At 54.6% G+C, this 17,267-nt stretch overlaps 1 protein-coding gene across 1 annotated transcript in view; it reads left to right on the forward strand.

Annotated features, from left to right (window-relative positions):
• Window positions 1–1,517: 1,517 nt before the first annotated feature.
• The window catches only part of LOC133075456 (adhesion G-protein coupled receptor D1), a 51,541-nt gene continuing 35,791 nt past the window's right edge, over window positions 1,518–17,267 (forward strand). Inside the window, exons 1-2 of the mRNA XM_061169707.1 lie at window positions 1,518–1,621; window positions 5,494–5,617. Of these exons, the coding sequence (XP_061025690.1) occupies window positions 1,518–1,621; window positions 5,494–5,617 (228 nt within the window). The remainder of the gene's footprint in view (window positions 1,622–5,493; window positions 5,618–17,267) is intronic.

The raw sequence follows: 17,267 nt of genomic DNA on the forward strand, positions 1-17,267 counted from the left end.
AAAAGCAGCACATAGCAGTGTCCTGGAGGGTCTGGTCCTGCCCGGGGCCAAGGAAGCCTCGCTGAGACTGGGCGGGGGTCACCAGCAGGTTCTTATTTGTATTTTCGATTTTGTGGGGTTTGCACATTGCACACTGCAGTTCCCCTGCTAATGACCTTCTGTGGTTCTAAATGGCTGCAGCCACAGGGCTGTCTGGGACTGAGCATGAAGGTCACAGCAGGCTGAGACATGAGGAGGGGACAGAATAGGCAGCCTCTGTCTAGCTGTTAGTGGTTCTCAGGTTCATGTGCATCGCCTGAAGGACTTGTGAAAATCCAGAGGCCGTCCGCACCCCCAGAGTTTCTGATTCTGTGGTGGGGCCCTGGGATGGCCTGGGATGATGCCGAGGCTGCTGTGAGGACCACTCTTTGAAAGCCGTCCTCAGCATTGGACGTGGGATGGGGTGCCAGCCGGGGTGGCCCAGGTGGCATGTGGATGAGGTCAGGCATCTCGGACGCAGCCTGAAAAACAGGGTGAGAGAAAGGAAGGCTTAACCTTTTTAGGGTTTTTCCCGTGGACTTTCTTGAGCCTTTGGTTGTGTTGCCCCCTGAGTGTCCTTATAGGGTTTGAGGCTCAGGTAAGCTCATCTCCCTGAGGACCGGGCCCCTCTCTCCTGAACCAGTGTGTGCTCAGAGAGAGGATGCCCCTATCGGTTTCTGACCCACACGTTCTCCTGCAGCCCAAACTGGTGGTTGGGTGCCCGGGGACATCAAGTAAGAGGTTCTTGACCTATTGATTGGGAGTCAATTAGATACCATTGATCCCGCTTCTCTGTGCTGCTGCTGGCTTCCCAAGCTCCCTGGCAAGATTCCTGGACGAGTCTCTGCATCTCGTTGAGGGCAGAGCAGCTGCTGCCAGGTGCCCTGAGCTGGCATCCAGGAAAAGCCCAGGGACGAGACTTTCTCTCTTGGGAGAGCGAGAATCCTAGGAACAGAGTCATTGATGGAACTGTTCACTTATTCGTTCTTTTGTCCATGGGTTCAATAAATATTCAGTAAGCGCCTGCTGTGTGCCAGACACTAGGATGGGCGCCAGGGATACAGCAGGAAACGAGATAGCCCACTGTGTGCACGTTCTAGAGAGGAAGACAGCAGACAAATGAATAAGTAAATACATGATGTGCTGCGTGGACATCAGTGCTATGAAAAAACGCAGTAAGAGGAATGGGCAGGTTGGTATTGTTTTGAATGAGCCGGCAGGGTCTCCTGAGGAGAAGGCCGGGAGGGAGGGAGCCACGTCGTTGTCTTGGGGGAGAGCTTTCTAGAGGGAGGACACAGCAAGTGCAAGGGCCCTGAGGCGGGAGCCCTAGCAAAGGAGAGCCAGGAGAGAGATGGGGCCGGGTGACCCGCCCTCTCTGACCACAAGGGTTGCGATGGAAGGTCAAGGGCTTTGTGTATTGCCAACCTCATGGGGTCTTGTGGCCTGTGAGGGTGCGGCTCTCACATCAGTTTTGGCAGCTCGGCTTCTCCGGCTGGATCATGAGGCGTATCCATCCTCTGTCATTTCAGACTCAAAGGCAGTACCTCGAGGCTACCAATGAGAGCAACCGAATCTTCCTGTATTGCGCCTTCCTGGACTTCAGGTACTATCTGCGTGGGAGGGTCCCGGGGCGAGGAGGCAGCAGAGGAGGGGAGGGAGGGGGCCCAGGGTGTCCATGGTCGGTCACACGCCTGTCCAGGTTATGATCTACTTTTATTTTTTGGCTTCTTATATTCTTTTTCTTACTCCAGTTGGATTTTTGTGTGTATTTTTTTTTAACATCTTTATTGGAGTGTAATTGCTTTACAATGATGTGTTAGTTTCTGCTGTATAACAAAGTGAATCAGCTATACATATACATATATCCCCATATCTCCTCCCTCTTGCGTCTCCCTCCCACCCTCCCTATCCCACCCCCCTAGGTGGTCTTTTTGTGTGTATTTTTGATGCCACTTTATCTCTGTTATTGACTTCTGGTGTATACTTCCTTTTAATTTTTTTGTAGTGGTCGCCCTGGGGCTTAGAGTATATATATCTTTAATTCATCTGTGTCTCCCTTCCAATAATATTTTATACCACCACACATGTATTCTGAGACATTACAACAATCTTTTCACAATTCTTCTTGCCCATCCTTTGCACTATTCTTGTTGTACGTTTTACCTTTACAGATGCCAGAAATGCACAATACATCGCTAGGATTTTTGCTTTAGAAAGTTAGTTATCCTCTAAAGCAATTCAAATTAAGAAAATAATAATTGCATATTTCCCTTCATCTTTTTCCATCTCCAGCTATTTCATTTCTTTGTGTAGATTCACAGTTTCCGTCTGGTATATTCCTGTAACTTTTCTTGTAGTGTGAGTCTGCTGACAGTAAGTTTAGCAGACTTTTATTTTTGAAAGATATTCTCACTGAGCTTAGAATTCTGGGTCACGTTTTTTCCCCAGACTTACACTTTAACAAATGATAGAAGCAATATATCAAAACGTTATTCTTTTAAAAAAGAAAACATTATAAAAAAAGCACATGTCCCGTTGGACCTTTAGATCTTATCCTGATCTCTCCTCTTGCCTATAGTAGCCACAGTGGGGAGATTTTTTGGTGTATTTTTTGATAATTTATGCATGTTTTATATTTATGTTTCTGGGACATATATGGTGTTGTTTAGTTCCATGTTTCTTGCATCATTCCACCATCCTTATTTTGTGTTCTGCCCACATCTCTTTTCACCGACATGTAGTATTTTTTCATATTTATACACACACATTCCATTCATGCATGTGAAAGAGCAGTTTTCTGCTCAGATGCCAACTTCCTAGGTCACAGGGTAAGACACATATTTTCCTGTTATTTGATGTCTCTTGACCTGGCTGCCGTGGCAGATCTATTTATTCACAAGTCGGGGAACCAGGCTCCTTTTCTCCGCGGGTTCCCTGGGACGCGGACCTTCCCATGCACACAGAGGTGGTGCCACGCGGGGCTCAGCTCCCCTGGTTAGTGAAGACATCGTCATGGCTTCGTGGCTCCATTTGGGAAAATGTGACTTGCACGGTTTTTAATTCGCAGTCACTCTTGGCGCCAGCAGAGGGGACACGTTCCATCCTAGGACCACGCTCCCCGAATTCGTGCCCGCTAGTTCTCAGGTCACCCTCTAGTTCAAGTGTGGCGTTCATACATTCCATGGACAAAGGTCACATACAACCCAGCAGCCGGTGTCGCTGGTTCTCCTCAAGGACCAGGGACAGGTTAGCCCTAACAGGTGGCAGGGTGGGGCAGGACGTGCCCATCTTTAAGGCCCTTTTATCCTGACGTTATTGGGGGGTTGCTCCTGAAAACTGGTAGGTTCGAGTGATCCTGGCTGTGCTCTCTGGTCTCTGCTAAATGCTCCCCACCTCACTCATCACAAACACTGCCTCTGAAGCCGCTGTCCCCGAGCCTCGGCCATCAGGCTCAGTGCCACCCCTGAGCCACCTCCAGACGAGCCTTCCCACCTCACCCTCGGGTTCCACGCTGCCCAAGCTCACCGAGAGTTACAATCACACAGCATCCTCGCAGGGACACCCTCTGCCTCAGGGATGAAAATAAAGATGCCGCTAGTGTGTGCTTTGTTCACAGAACACCGCAGGAGCGGGGCAGGACTGTCTTTATCCATCACCCCTCTGGGACGGCCACATTTCTCATCCACGGCTGACATTGCCGTGAAAACTGAATGTGCAGCAAAGAGAAGCTAGAGCCTTTAAATTTCTTCAGCTTTATAAAACCTTTCCCCAGGGGCCCCTGCCTTTGGCCAAAGCAAAGATTTGTCTTTGCTGATCACTCATAGTTGCAATTTCTGGGAAGAACCATTTAAGCATCCTTTTTTTTGAATTTGAAAATATAGAGAGATACAGGGAAGGAAATTGTAGTCGCTCATATTCTCACCACAAGAATGAACCACAGTTAACATTTGTGCATTTTTGCTTCAAGTCATTTTTGTCTTGGTTTATACTTTAAGAAATAAAGCAAGTAATACGTCAAAACATTATCCTTTAAAAATTTATAAAAAAGCAAACATGTAAAAGACTTTTACATCTTATCCTGGTCTCTTGCCCTCTCTGTAGGGAGTGTTCTCAATAATTTATCTATAATTTATGGTTATGTTCATAGAAAATATATGATCTTCTTTCATGTCATGCCCTTGCATCATTATTACGCATTCAACATTGTATATTAAGTTTCTGTGTTTTATCCATATGGATACATGCTGCTTTTGACTGAGGTATATACCCTACCAAATTTTATCCAGGTCCCTGAGGTGGACATTAGGTAACTTTAAAATGTTCTCTAGTATCATGCATCATTCAGTAAGTACCCCAGACGCATCCCTGTGCACAGAGCTCAGAATTCTCTAGAAGTGGGATTGCTGGGTTGTAGGGCCCGCACACTTCACGTTTTCTAGATTTTATTGAAGTACAGTTGATTTACAATGTTGTGTTAATTTCTTCTGTACAGCAAAGTGATTCAGTTATACATATATATATTCTTTTTCATATTCTTTTCCGTTATATTTTGTCACAAGATATTGAATATAGTTCCCTGTGCTATACAGTAGGGCCTTGTTGTTTATCCATTCTATATATAATAGCTTGCATTTGCTAATCCCAAACTCCCACCCCATCCTTCCCCCAACCCCCTCCCCCTTGGCAACCACAAGTCTGTTCTCTATGTCCGTGAGTCTGTTTCTGTTTCATAGATAAGTTCATTTGTGTCATATTTTAGATTCTACATCTAAGTGATATATTGGTCTCTGTCTTTCTGACTTTACTTCGCTTAGTATGATACTCTCTAGTTGCATCCATGTTGCTGCAAATGGCATTATTTCATTCTTTTTTATGGCTGAGTAGTATTCCATTGTATATATGTGCCACATCTTCTTTATCCATTCCTCTGTCGATGGACATTTCGGTTACTTCCATGTCTTGGCTATTGTGAACGATGCTGCTGTGAACATTGGGATGCATGGATCTTTCTGAATTATAGTTTTGTCTGGGTATATGCCCAGCAAACGAAACCATAAACAAAATGAAAAGACAGCCTACGGAATGGGAGAGAATATTTGCAAATGATGCAACTGACGAGGGCTTAATTTCCAAAATATACAAAGGGCCCATACAACTCAATAACAACAACAACAAAACCAACCCAATCAAAAAATGGTCAGAAAATCTAAATAGACATTTCTCCAAAGAAGACATACAGATGGCCAGTAGACACTTCATATTTATTGGACGTTGGACCAGGTGTTTTGCAAAGTGATTGGGCCAAAGTGGTTATGCCGCTTTCCCCTCCCAGAAGGAAAGAGGTGCTTGTTTCGTGGGGCCTGATCAACACCAGAAACACCCTAGTCTCATCAGCCTGGTGGTGAGAACGCTTTCTCGGCCCACGGGCCAAGGGTGGGCTTTGCTTCCCACTGACGGTTCCTCCTGTGTCCTCAGCTCCGGAGAAGGCATCTGGTCGAACCAGGGCTGCGCTCTCACCGAAGGGACCCTCAGCTACTCTGTCTGCCGCTGCACGCACCTCACCAACTTCGCCATCCTGATGCAGGTGGTCCCGCTGGAGGTAAGCGCCAGGCGGGGAGGGGCTCTTGGACCGCGAGGAGGTGCCCTCTCTCCGTCAGCCTGCGGTGGGGGCCGGGTGGCAGGTCTTCGTCGTCAGCGCCGGGGGCTTCAGCCGCAGCGGGGCAGATGGGAGCCTGTGCAGGTAGGGAGGCCCGGTGCTTGGGGACATCCATGAGGCTCCGCTTCTTTCACAAAAGCTCCTGTGCTCCAGGTTTCCTCAGCCAGCACCTGTGCAGACCCTGGGTCCCTCTCGAGGATGCACGTGCCGCCTAGGAGGTAGTCATGGCCGCGCTTTCTGTCTTTGGTCAATGGGCTGTGAAACCCTCCCTGTGCCATGGGCGTGTCCAGCAGAGCGAGGTCCTCGGCTATAAGCAGTGTGCCTGGATGTCCAGAGAAAGTGTCACCAGGGGTGGCATACAGCTGCATCTATGTCCAGGCTGGCCACGCCGTGTCCTCGGAGCATTTCTGCTGTGAGACAGGAGACCCTGGGCTGCAGACGGGGCCCTGGACCTGTTTCTGAGGGACCTGACTTCCAGCCCCAGCGGGAGTGAGCCCTGAGGTGGGGGAGGGGATTTCCGACCGCCCCCTGCGTCCTCCTCTCCAAACGGGGCCAGGATGTCTATCCTCAGGTTAAGGATGGAAGAGGCCCCTCCTGGTTGGGTTTCTCTGCTTCAGAATATTTAATCTTTATTGCCTGCTAGGCTTGGTCAGCACTAAGAACTAGAGATTAACTTCTGTGGTTCGAGGGAGGTGTAGCTTGTAAGAGAAGACAGAGTGCTCTTTAAAAATGCAGATGTGGGGCTTCCCTGGTGGCGCAGTGGTTAGGCATCCACCTGCCAGTGCAGGAGACACGGGTTTGAGCCCTGGTCCGGGAAGATCCCACATGCCGCAGAGCAACTGAGCCTGTACGCCACAACTACTGAGCCCGCGAGCTACAACTACTGAGCCTGCGTGCCACAACTACTGAAGCCTGTGCGCCTAGAGCCCGTGCTCTGCAACAAGAGAAGCTACCGCAATGAGAAGCCCGCGCACCGCAACAAAGAGTAGCCCCCGCTCGCTGCAACTAGAAAAAGCCCGTGCGCAGCAACGCAGCCCCAACGCAGCATAAATAAATAAATAACTTAAAGAAAATGCAGATGCCCTATGGTGGGATCCTCCGAACTATGACCAGTCCCTGACACCTGGGCGCGATGACTTCCTTGGCTTCTTAGGCCCACAAAGAAAACTGACTTTTCCTGGTGGGGGTGGGAGAGCAGGGAGTCGATGGGGCTTCTCCTAGGATCTCCTAAGATGCAGCGCGGGTCGGGCACCTGGAGACAACTTTGGTTTCATCCCATTCTGGTTTTGGAGATTGAAGATGTTTTACGACTGAATTTCTGGCTGCTCCTGAAGATCCGTGGCGGCGCTGGGCCAGAGCTCTCACCTGGGGCAGTGGGGCTGGAACTGGGCAGGGGCTTTCTCCTCCTACATCAGTGGAGCTGAGTCCTCCAGCCACTCGGCACACCGGCCGCTTGTCAACAGGATGCTCTGACCTCCCCACCCCCATGTGCCTGAGGGAAGGGAGGTGGCGGCTGACGGGCAATGAGATGCCCCGGCCGCTGGGTCGCCGTTGCCGCATGACCTGCTCTGGCAAACCCACCTCCCGTCATGCGGGCCGCCCTCTCGGGGTACGTCCACTCGCAGGGTCTGTGTGTTTATGAACAGGCTCTGTTCTCCTGAGTGTTGTACTCCAGGCGCTGCACACGCTGGGCGTCAGGAGGTATCTGATGAGCCTGTGATTGCGTCCGTTTTGTTAGGGAAGGTGTGGTTCTTATAGCAACACCCAGACTGCAAGCGGCGTTTACTAAGGGTTGGCTCTTTATCCACCATCATTCGACAAATACCTATCGGGTATTGCCAGGCCCAGAGGTTCATTTGTAAACAAGAAAAACCATGCGTTTCTGCTTGGGAGTAGTTTATATTCTAGTGGGAAAGACAGAGCATAAACAAATTAGCGGGTAAATCAGTAAGCTCGAAGAGCAATAAGTGTAGGAAGAGCCTTGGAGGGAGCGATGGAGGAGACGGCAGGTGGGGAGGGAGCGATGGAGGAGACGGCAGGTGGGGAGGGAGGGCGCCTTCTGGGAGTGTGGTCTGGGCGGTTGTCTCCGAGGAAGTGACATTTGAATGGCCAGCAGAGTCTTGTCTCTAGGAGGCCTGGGAGAGGAATATTCCAGGCTGAGAAGGCGAGTGCAGAGGGCAGGAGGACTGATGGGGTTGGCGTATCGCGGGTGGAAGGTGGTGAGCAGGGCGGCCTTTCCATCGCAAAGCGTATCATGGATTTCACAAGCAGGCTGTGAATTACTTATGGAGACTCCGAGAGGAGTTCCTGGCGATCCCTAGGAGGACATGGGGGCTGCTCCGCCCCGCACCCCGCAAACTCCCCGCATGGACACACGCAACACTGTCGATCTGAACAGATGACCCCCTTTGCTCTGCTCGTGATGAAGCTTCAAGCGAGGGTGGGGCGAGCAGACTTCTCAGCGGCCCCATCAGACAGAGTCGCCAAGAGTTGCTAGGTTACGCCTGGGAAAACTGACGACGCGTGAAACGAAGCCCAGGCGTTGACGCATCAGCTTTTAGTTTCAGAGCGGGCAGTTCTGTCGTAGACTTGAGGGGTGCAAGCCCACCTGTCTGCCCAGCGCACCTGTTGTCCAGGCAGGTGTGACGCCCCCTCCAAACAGTCCCAGCGGGAGCGTCTTCTTGGAGGTGTGACCTTTAGGGGGCAGTTGAGTGACTGGCACCTCCTCCCTTTCCGTTTCCGTCCTTCCCACATGCTCGGTCAAACCCCTTTCTCGGGACTTCCCTGGCGGTCCAGTGGTAAAGAATCGCCTTCCAATGCGGGGGATGCGGGTTCCCTCCCCGGTCGGGGAGCTAAGATCCCACACGCCACGGAGCAACTAAGCCCGTGCACCACAACTACTGATCTTGCGCACCTCAATGAAAGAGACCGCGTGCTGCAAACTACGGAGCCCACGTGCTCTGGAGCCCGCGCGCCACAACTAGAGAGAGAAAACCCACACGCCACAACTAGAGAGAAGCCCGCGCGCCGCAATGAAAGATCCCGCATGCCTCAACGAAGATCCCGTGTGCCGAAACTAAGACCTGACGCAGCCAAAAAAACAAAAAAACAGAAAAAAAAAACACCTTTCTCTCGTTGACCTGCAGGTCTTTGATCCTAGGTCGGGGCGCACACTGGGTTGTGAACCATTGGTAGCCGGGGAGATCAGTGCGGTGGGCCGTTGCTAGTGATTTAAAGAAAAATGAAATAAGATGACAACACAGCCGAGTGCATTGGAGTCGGGAGAGTAAGTCCCTGTTCGCGAGACCCAAGCATCAGCCGCCCTGACTGCGCGAGGCTCCGGTTCTGCTGGTCCCTCCACCCAGTCGCTTCCTCTGCCGCCCTTGCTTACCCTAGTCCGCAGGTCCTGATGCCACTCGTATCTCCTGGCACATCAGGCCCTGGCAGATGAGAAGCACGGCCTCTGTGAGGCTCCCGCCTCCACCTCTGTCCTCCAGCCAGGCCCCCGGGTCCTCGCTCCTGCCAGGGCCTCGGCCCTCGTGGCTCCGTCTTCATCCTTCTGGTGTCACAGGGGAGAGTCCAGCCACTCACGTTGGCCCCCGGCAAAGGCACCGCCCTGCCGCCACGTGGCACCTGTGTCAGTAGTGCCCAGAGGGTCTGAGTGGTCCTGTGACCCAGCCCCCTCCTGGACAAGTGGAGAAAATGAAGCCCAGAGGGCGGGCTGGCCCAGCCTGTGGTCACTCATCCATTCACCAATGAATTGTTGAGCTCCAGGTGACCCCTAGGCTTTTTAGGCGTTATTCTGGAAAAATACAGCGCTCAAGATCTTGAGTGCGGACGGAGACACGGCCTGTGAGGGCAAACGTGGGAGGGTCAGGCGGGAAGACAGAGGTGGCCCCGCAGGGCCTCCTGAGTGGGAGGCGATGGGTAGAGACCCCAGGGGGGTGCGGGGGAGCCATGCAGACGCAGATGGAAGGGCGTCCAGGCAGGGGAGCCGTGGGTGTGAGGCCTGAGCATGAGCAGCAAGGAGGCTGGTGCAGCTCCCAGGAAAGGCGCCAGGGAGCTTCAGACCCAAATGTCCGGGGCGCCGAGAGGCCGCAGGAGTGACGGGAGTGGAGGCCATCACGGAGAGTGTGGGGAACTGAGAGCCCTTGCCCTGCTGACGGGGCAGCCGCTGTGCACGCGGGCTGGAGCTGCCGCCTCTTTGATTGAGAAAAGCTGGAGACGGGTTTTGTGCAAAATCTCCTGATTTTTAGATGTGTCATTAGTTATCCTTTCTAGGCCACGTGTGAGAGGTGTATCCGTGGCCTGGGCCAGTCCGATGTCTGCAAACCAGCAGCCTGAACCCCACGTGCTCAGGGACCATCGGGTCTTGTGAAAACGCTGATCTAGGTTCCTCAGGTCTGGGTGGTTCCCTGCTCACAGGGCCCAGGCGGTGCCCAGGCACTGCTGGCTCCAGACCGCTCTCTGAATAGACCCTAGAGTCAGGCACCTTGTCTGTCAAAGTCAGATCAAGCTTGTGTTCACGTCCCGTGAAAGTGGCTGGGCCGGTTGTTACAGATTTCAAGGGCGAGTTAGGGTTAGTCTGATTCTAAACGTGTGCTCTGTAGCAGGTGGAGATGGGACCTCGGTTGGGGGTCTGAAGGGAGGCAGTGGGACAGATGGCCCTCCAGGAAGTAAGATGCAGAGGAGACTGGTGAGACTGCCTCTTGGGAGAGCAGTTCCAGGGACGCAGGAAACAAGACTTGTTCTACAGTGAGCCGCAGGCAGACCGAGAGCCAGAAGAAGGGCAGGTGTTCTGTCTGCAGGCGTGGGAGCCCTGGGGTCACTGGAGGTGGGCTGTGGTCCTGGGGGTCACAGAGCAGAGTGCCTGCTGGTGACAGTGAACACAGGAAAGGCACTGTTTGGGGGTCTCTCCCCTCCTTCTGGCCTCGCCATGCGGGCCTCACAGATGAGGGTTTGGGGACTTCCCCAAGGTCACCAGAGTCTGGACTTGAGCTCTGCCCTCCTGTGCAAAGCTCAGGCTGGTGGTCACGCCCCTGGATGGACCTTTTACCCACCGAGGACTAAATCCAGTTTCCTCTGTGACATGGGTGGGTCTGTTGGGCAGTGGGAGTGGACAGAGGGGCAAACACTCAGCGGGAAGCTGTGTTTGTGCCTGTCAGTGGGAGGGGGAGAAGAGGCAGCTCGGTCTAGGAAGCTGGAAAACTGTGGTCACAGAGCATCTGTGATTACAGATCTGTCGCCACTCAGTGGCAACACCAGATTTAGACACAGTCAGTGGGTGTCTTCATGGAAGCAAATCATATCTACTCGTCTCCAGGAAAGGTCGATTTGAAAATGGTTTAAAATTAGCTGTGCTAAAAATGAACGTTTTCATGAACGTTAAAAAAAACAACAAGGCAGTTATCACAGGTAGATGCCAGATCCGTGGGGCTTTCGGAGAATTAATGAAAACAGCACAAACGCCTTTACTTCCCTGACGTTGAGCCCGTGCCTTCCTGGGCTCCTGGGCAGGCTGTCTCCTCTGAGCCCACGTTGCTTCTCCCTGCCCATCTCTCCTGGCTCCTCTCCCACCCAGCTTCCGCCTCGGGGGTCTGCCCTTGGACCCCCGCCTCCCCGAGCGAGTCAAACAAGGGTCGGGAGAGACTGGACCGAGCCCCCCGGCCTGTGTGATACGCCCCCGGTAATGCATTTGTGTGGAATGACCTCAGATGAGGGAAGAATACAATTCGCAGCTTGAGGAGGCCGTTGCTGAGGTCTGAGAGCGCATTGCTCGTGGCTCCTTCCCGGTGCCCAGCGGCTGGCATTCCGCAGGGGCCGGCTGAACAAGTGTGTGCATGAGGTAGTCAGTTCCACAGGGGAGAGCAGCTTGGAGGAACGCAGGAGCGCTCCCCCTGGATGCCGGAAAGCCCAGTGCATGCGGGTTTAGTCAGTACCCCTGACTCCCAGGCACAGGGACCAAAGGTGCACAAGAGGAGGCCGGCGGGCGCTGGAACCTCGCTTATCTCTAAGGACTGAGCAGCAGCGGCCTCCAGGGACCGAGGAACAGAGGCTCCCGCTGCCTGGATGCTCTGGTGGGCTGCCCCAGGCAGGATCCGGGGCAGGGGCCAGGCGGGCATCACCCCGGGTTGCTTGTTGAAGCAGCAGTAACCGCAGTGGCTGCCTCGTGAGTGGAATTTATAGGTAGGAAGGGAAGTCAGAACAGGCAGGATCAGGGGCTGCCCCCTGGCTCCCTCGTGGGCTCCTTGACAGCAGCCTGGGCCTGGACGTCTGTCCTGGGAGGGGGCAGGAGAACTGTGCCAGGACAGGTGCACCTGGGAAGGCTGGACCACAGGGGCCCCTTCGCCTTCCCATCAGTCAGGGAGCCTGGGGCCGGGGGCCTGGCAGCCACAGGGAAGGAGCGGTTCCCTGAGACAGAGTCACAGCCCGTGGTCTGCAGGCTGACTTTGGCCGGTGGACGTGTTTCAGTTAGCCCATTATTTTAAAATAATTTTTTAAAATTTATTTTATTGAACAAAATAACATTTTACAACGTTATGTTAATTTCTGCTATAGAGCAAAGTGATTCACATTCTTTTTCATATTCTTTTCCATTACGGTTTATCACGGGATATTAAATATAGTTCCCTGTGCTATACAGTAGGACCTTGTTGTTTATCCATTCTACATATAATAGTTTACATCTGCTAATCCCAATCTCCCACTCATGCCTCCCTCACCCCCTCCCCCTTGGCAACCACAAGTCTGTTCTCTAGGTCTCTGTTTCTGTTTCATAGATAAGTTCATTTGTATAATATTTTAGATTCCACATATGAGTGATATCACATGGTATTTGTCTTTCTCTGTCTGACTTGTCCTGGCCATTATAAATAGTGCTGCAATGAACACTGGGGTGCACGTATCTTTTCGAATTATAGTCTTCTCCAGATATATGCCCAGGAGTGGGATTGCTGGGTGGTATGGTAGTTCTATTTTTAGTTTTTTAAGGAACCTTCATACTGTTCTCCATAGTGACTATCAATTTACATTCCCACCAACAGTGTTCGAGGGTTCCTTTTTCTCCACACCCTCTCCAGCATTTGTTATTTGTAGACTTTTAAAAATGATGGCCATTTTGCCATTTGTCAACATTTCAAAACTCAGAGATATTATCTAAAATTTTGGATTTCTGGTTTTCTTAAAAAGAAGAAGAAGAAGAAGAAGATCTGGCCACACAGAGCTTCCACTCCTGACGGAGCAGCCCTGCTCCCTGCAGGCGGGGGTGTGCACTGCAGTTCTCCACAGTCCCCACCACTCCCTATCACCTCCCTCACACAGGGGCCATTCATCATCATGTTCTCATTATTCTGCTTTTAGGAAGACAGTAAAATGCTTCTTTTCTCCGGTGGGAAAGCGACATATGCACTAAGAGGAACTGTTGGAAAAGAAAGGAAGATAAAGATGTCTCTTTTTGGAAGAATAGTTTCACTTGTTTAGTATGTATACAAGCTCCCGGCTGGCCTCCTGAATTTATATAAGCTGCCTCTCTGGAGGCACTGGCGTTTGTGGTCTCTGACTCAGAGGAGTCCATGTCTTGAAGCAAACTCCAGGCTCTTCTGGGCATTTCTAAATCTAGCCGCTGGTGGGAAAGGAAGGGCACGGCTGGGGCACACCACGCCTTCCTGAGGCTGGAGCTGCAGTGTGGGGTAGGGAAGGCGGTGGTGTCCCGCCTTCATAGGAGCCCCTCCTCCATCTCTCAGGACCCATGTCCAGTCTGGGCTGATGGTTAGAGGACCCACCGGTGGCTGCCACACCCTCAGACTCTGGCTGCCAGGGAGGGGCGCCGGAGCCTAATTACAAGGCGGCCCTGTGGCTGGTGAAATGCCCCCTCTCTGAGCTGTATTTGTGGTCCTGGTGGGTGTATCGCAGACAGGCCGGGCCAGCATTTAGTCTGGTGCTGGCGGAGGGCTTGATTCACCATCGGGAAGCAGGTTCTTTCCTCCAGGGTCTCCAAGCGTGCAGGTCATGTAGGCAGCTTCTGATGAGCAGCTACTGTGTGTGGCTCTGTCCCCATCACTGGGGTGTGGCCAGCAGCGGCCCCACTCTGCTTCCTGGTCAGCTAGGCACTCGGTCCCTCCCCCAACACACCGCATGACCTTGAGCAAGGGCCCGCTCTGAGCTTTGGCTTCCTTGCCTGTGACGTGGGTGAGGACCCCCTCCTCATGGAGCTGTGGGTGGGGGGGTCAGACACCTCCCAGCCCAAGTACTGAGCTCTGAGCACCCAGCAGTGAGTACTGAGCTCTGAGCACCCAGCCCCAGGCACTCGGCCTGACCGAGGCCGCAGTAATGTCAGCACTAGCACCGGCCTGGGATGTCCTGGCAGCCGAGGAGCCGCATCAGAGAGGAGCAGGGAGGGGACTGGCACGGAGCAGGACTGAGCCTGGGCACCACACACCTCCCCGCAGGCAGCATCAGAGCTCCGGCCGGGTGTCTCTCCCGCTTCTTTCATTCTTCCGAAGGACGGCAGGGTCCTGAGCCTCTAGGTGCGGAGTCAGGACTACTGTCTTCTTGTTGACGGGGGTCCTGCGGGAGGAGGGAGCTGAAAAGTCTCTTGTTTTGTCCTTTATTCCCCCCCACCCAGGATGTAATGCCTCACCTGTGTATCTGCACACGGAGGGGCCGGTCCTAAATGCCTTCCTCTTGCAGACCCAGAAAGGCCCCCAGCGTCACTCCTCAGTTCCCTGGTCCCTGCAGTTATGTAGGAAAGGGTAGCAGACAGGCCCCCGCTGGGTCCTGGCTGGTCCTCTGGGCTCTGCCTTGCACACCTGCTCTCTCCCTTCTGCTGATTCACCAGCCAAGCCCATCCAGGCTGTGTTCGGACCAGGAGCTTCCTCTTCCGACCCCCCACCATCCATGCCCACGGGGTGAATCTCACCAGCCTCTCCGGAGAGCCTGGGACGGTGCTGAGCGGAGCACTGGAGAGATGCAGAGACTGCCTCCCTTCCCCCCTCCCCCCTCCCCTGCCCCTCCCACCTCTCTCTCTCCTCTCTCCCCCTCCCCTGCCCCTCCCATCTCTCTCCCTCCCCTGCCCCCTCCCATCTCTCTCCCTCCTGCCTCCCCCTCCTTGCCCCTCCCACCTCTCTCTCTCCTCTCTCCCCCTCCCCTGCCCCTCCCATCTCTCTCCTCCCCTGCCCCCTCCCATCTCTCTCCCTCCTACCTCCCCCTCCCCTGCCCCTCCCATCTCTCTCCCTCCTGCCTCCCTCTCCCCTGACCCTCCCATCTCTCTCCCTCCTGCCTCCCCCTCCCTTGCCCCTCCCACCTCTCTCTCTCCTCTCTCCCCCTCCCCTGCCCCTCCCATCTCTCTCCCTCCCCTGCCCCCTCCCATCTCTCTCCCTCCTACCTCCCCCTCCCCTGCCCCTCCCATCTCTCTCCCTCCTGCCTCCCTCTCCCCTGACCCTCCCATCTCTCTCCCTCCTGCCTCCCTCTCCCCTGACCCTCCCATCTCTCTCCCTCCTACCTCCCCCTCCCCTGCCCCTCCCATCTCTCTCCCTCCTGCCTCCCTCTCCCCTGACCCTCCCATCTCTCTCCCTCCTGCCTCCCCCTCCCCTGCCCCTCCCATCTCTCTCCCTCCTGCCTCCCCCTCCCCTGCCCCTCCCATCTCTCTCCCTCCTGCCTCCCCATCCCCTGCCCCTCCCATCTCTCTCCCTCCTGCCTCCCCCTCCCCTACCCCTCCCATCTCTCTCCCTCCTGCCTCCCCCTCCCCTGCCCTCCCATCTCTCTCCCTCCTGCCTCCCCCTCCCCTGCCCCTCCCATCTCTCTCCCTCCTGCCTCCCCCTCCCTGCCCCTCCCATCTCTCTCCCTCCTGCCTCCCCATCCCTTGCCCCTCCCAGCTCTCTCCCTCCTGTCTCCCTCCAGGGCTTCCTAGGGCCCTTTCCTTGAGTCCTTGCCTTGCTGCCTCTCTGGGGTGGGCATATTGGCTGAGCTCTGGGGCTGGGCCACTGCCTGCCATCCCCTCTCTCCCCGCTAGAACCCCAGGCGTGCAGGCACTGCGACCACCTGGGACTGGTGGAAACGGGCTGAGGTGGTAGGAGCAGACGTTAGGGCGCAGGAGACAGCAGCCTGGTGCCATGGGGCATCAGCTTATCCCTCGGCCCAGCCCTGCTGTCCTGGGAACAATGCCTCTCTGTGGGGTCAGGTCTCCCCCTCCCCGGCAAATTTCATTATCCCCCAGTCCTCCACCCAGACCCAGGCTGCTACTTCAGGGGAAAAGCAGCCACTGCTTCATTTATCCTAGAATCTCCTGAGAAGCATCTGCTCTGGAGCTGTGATGGGGCTTGAGCTGCAGGGGGAGCTGACAGCGGGGTCCCCGAGGGGTCCTCTCTCAGGGCTTCCCTCAGGATCGAGAGCGCCCTCCGTGGGGTTGGGGTGTGAGCATGGTGGCCAAGAGCGAGGATGCCGGGAATGAGCCAGGGTGGAGCTGGGGCGTCTCCATCCCGAGGATCCAAAGACTGATGTGCAGCCCCCCAGAGGGAGGGAGACAGGAGAGAGAGGGATAGAGGGTAGGGCAGGGAGGCCAAGGGCTCCACAGTGGTTCAGGGTGGTCAGCTCTGGGCTGGAGGACTGAGTTGGGGATTGAAGTGTGTTATGACCCAGATTGGGTAGATTCCACATTTTTTTGTCGTAAGCATTATGGATCTCTGCATGGTGGTGGAAAAAGGGGCAAAGGGGAACCATCTCTGATAAGCTGCCACCCCCTGTGTCAGGGGTGAGGAGCCCTACAGGAGCCCAAGGGCTCCTTGCCGGACTGAGGTGAAGCCAGGGCCAATTCCTTGGGGTGTGTTTGCTGTAAAGATGCTACACCACGTGGGAAAAGTGCATCAACACAGAAGGCAGGGTTGAGCACGCCGGCTCCCCCCTCCATCCCGGGTCTCCCAGGGCCCTGCCCGGAGCAGCGGCTGGCTCTGTCACCTCAGAGACAGTCTCCGTGTCACGCCCTGTTCCTTCAACACAGGGTTGCACGCTGTAAAGACTGTTGTGTGCTTCTGAAAGACGTATCCTGGTGACTGGTCCATCTCTGTGTGCGCGGATCCACCTCACTCATTTTCACCACTGCGTACCTCCCACCGCCCACCCCGTGATTCCTCTGTGGATCAACATCAGGTGACGACAGTCTTTGGCCGCTGCGAACAATACATATCTGTGTGCAGACTCCCTTCCCTTCACCGTGAGCGCGTCTGTAGGAGAACTCACCACAGTGGGCGTGCGGGGTCAAGCAGCGCGAGGCTTTAGCTTTTCATAGATGCTTGAAGCCACCATTTATGGGGGGGGGGTGTCTGCTCCAGCCCCCCTCCGTGCAGAGAGTGTTGGGGTGACGGGTGTCTTGGGCCCATGTCCTCCCGTTGTCCACACGCCTCCCCCAACAGAGGCTGTACGTGCTCTGCAGTCTCAGTGTCGAGTTACCCCTGTCCCACCCCCATGTATAAAGCTGGAGGTCACACAGCTTCCGGTTAGCGTCTTGGGGGCTGGCAGCCTCAGGGGCAGGGCCGGCGGCTCCGCGGACGCAGGAGAGATCCGTTCCCCAGGACCCCAGTCTTGTCCAGGTCCCGGGCCC

The sequence above is a fragment of the Eubalaena glacialis genome, chromosome 15 (genome assembly GCF_028564815.1).
Source record: "Eubalaena glacialis isolate mEubGla1 chromosome 15, mEubGla1.1.hap2.+ XY, whole genome shotgun sequence".
Lineage (NCBI taxonomy): Eukaryota > Metazoa > Chordata > Mammalia > Artiodactyla > Balaenidae > Eubalaena > Eubalaena glacialis.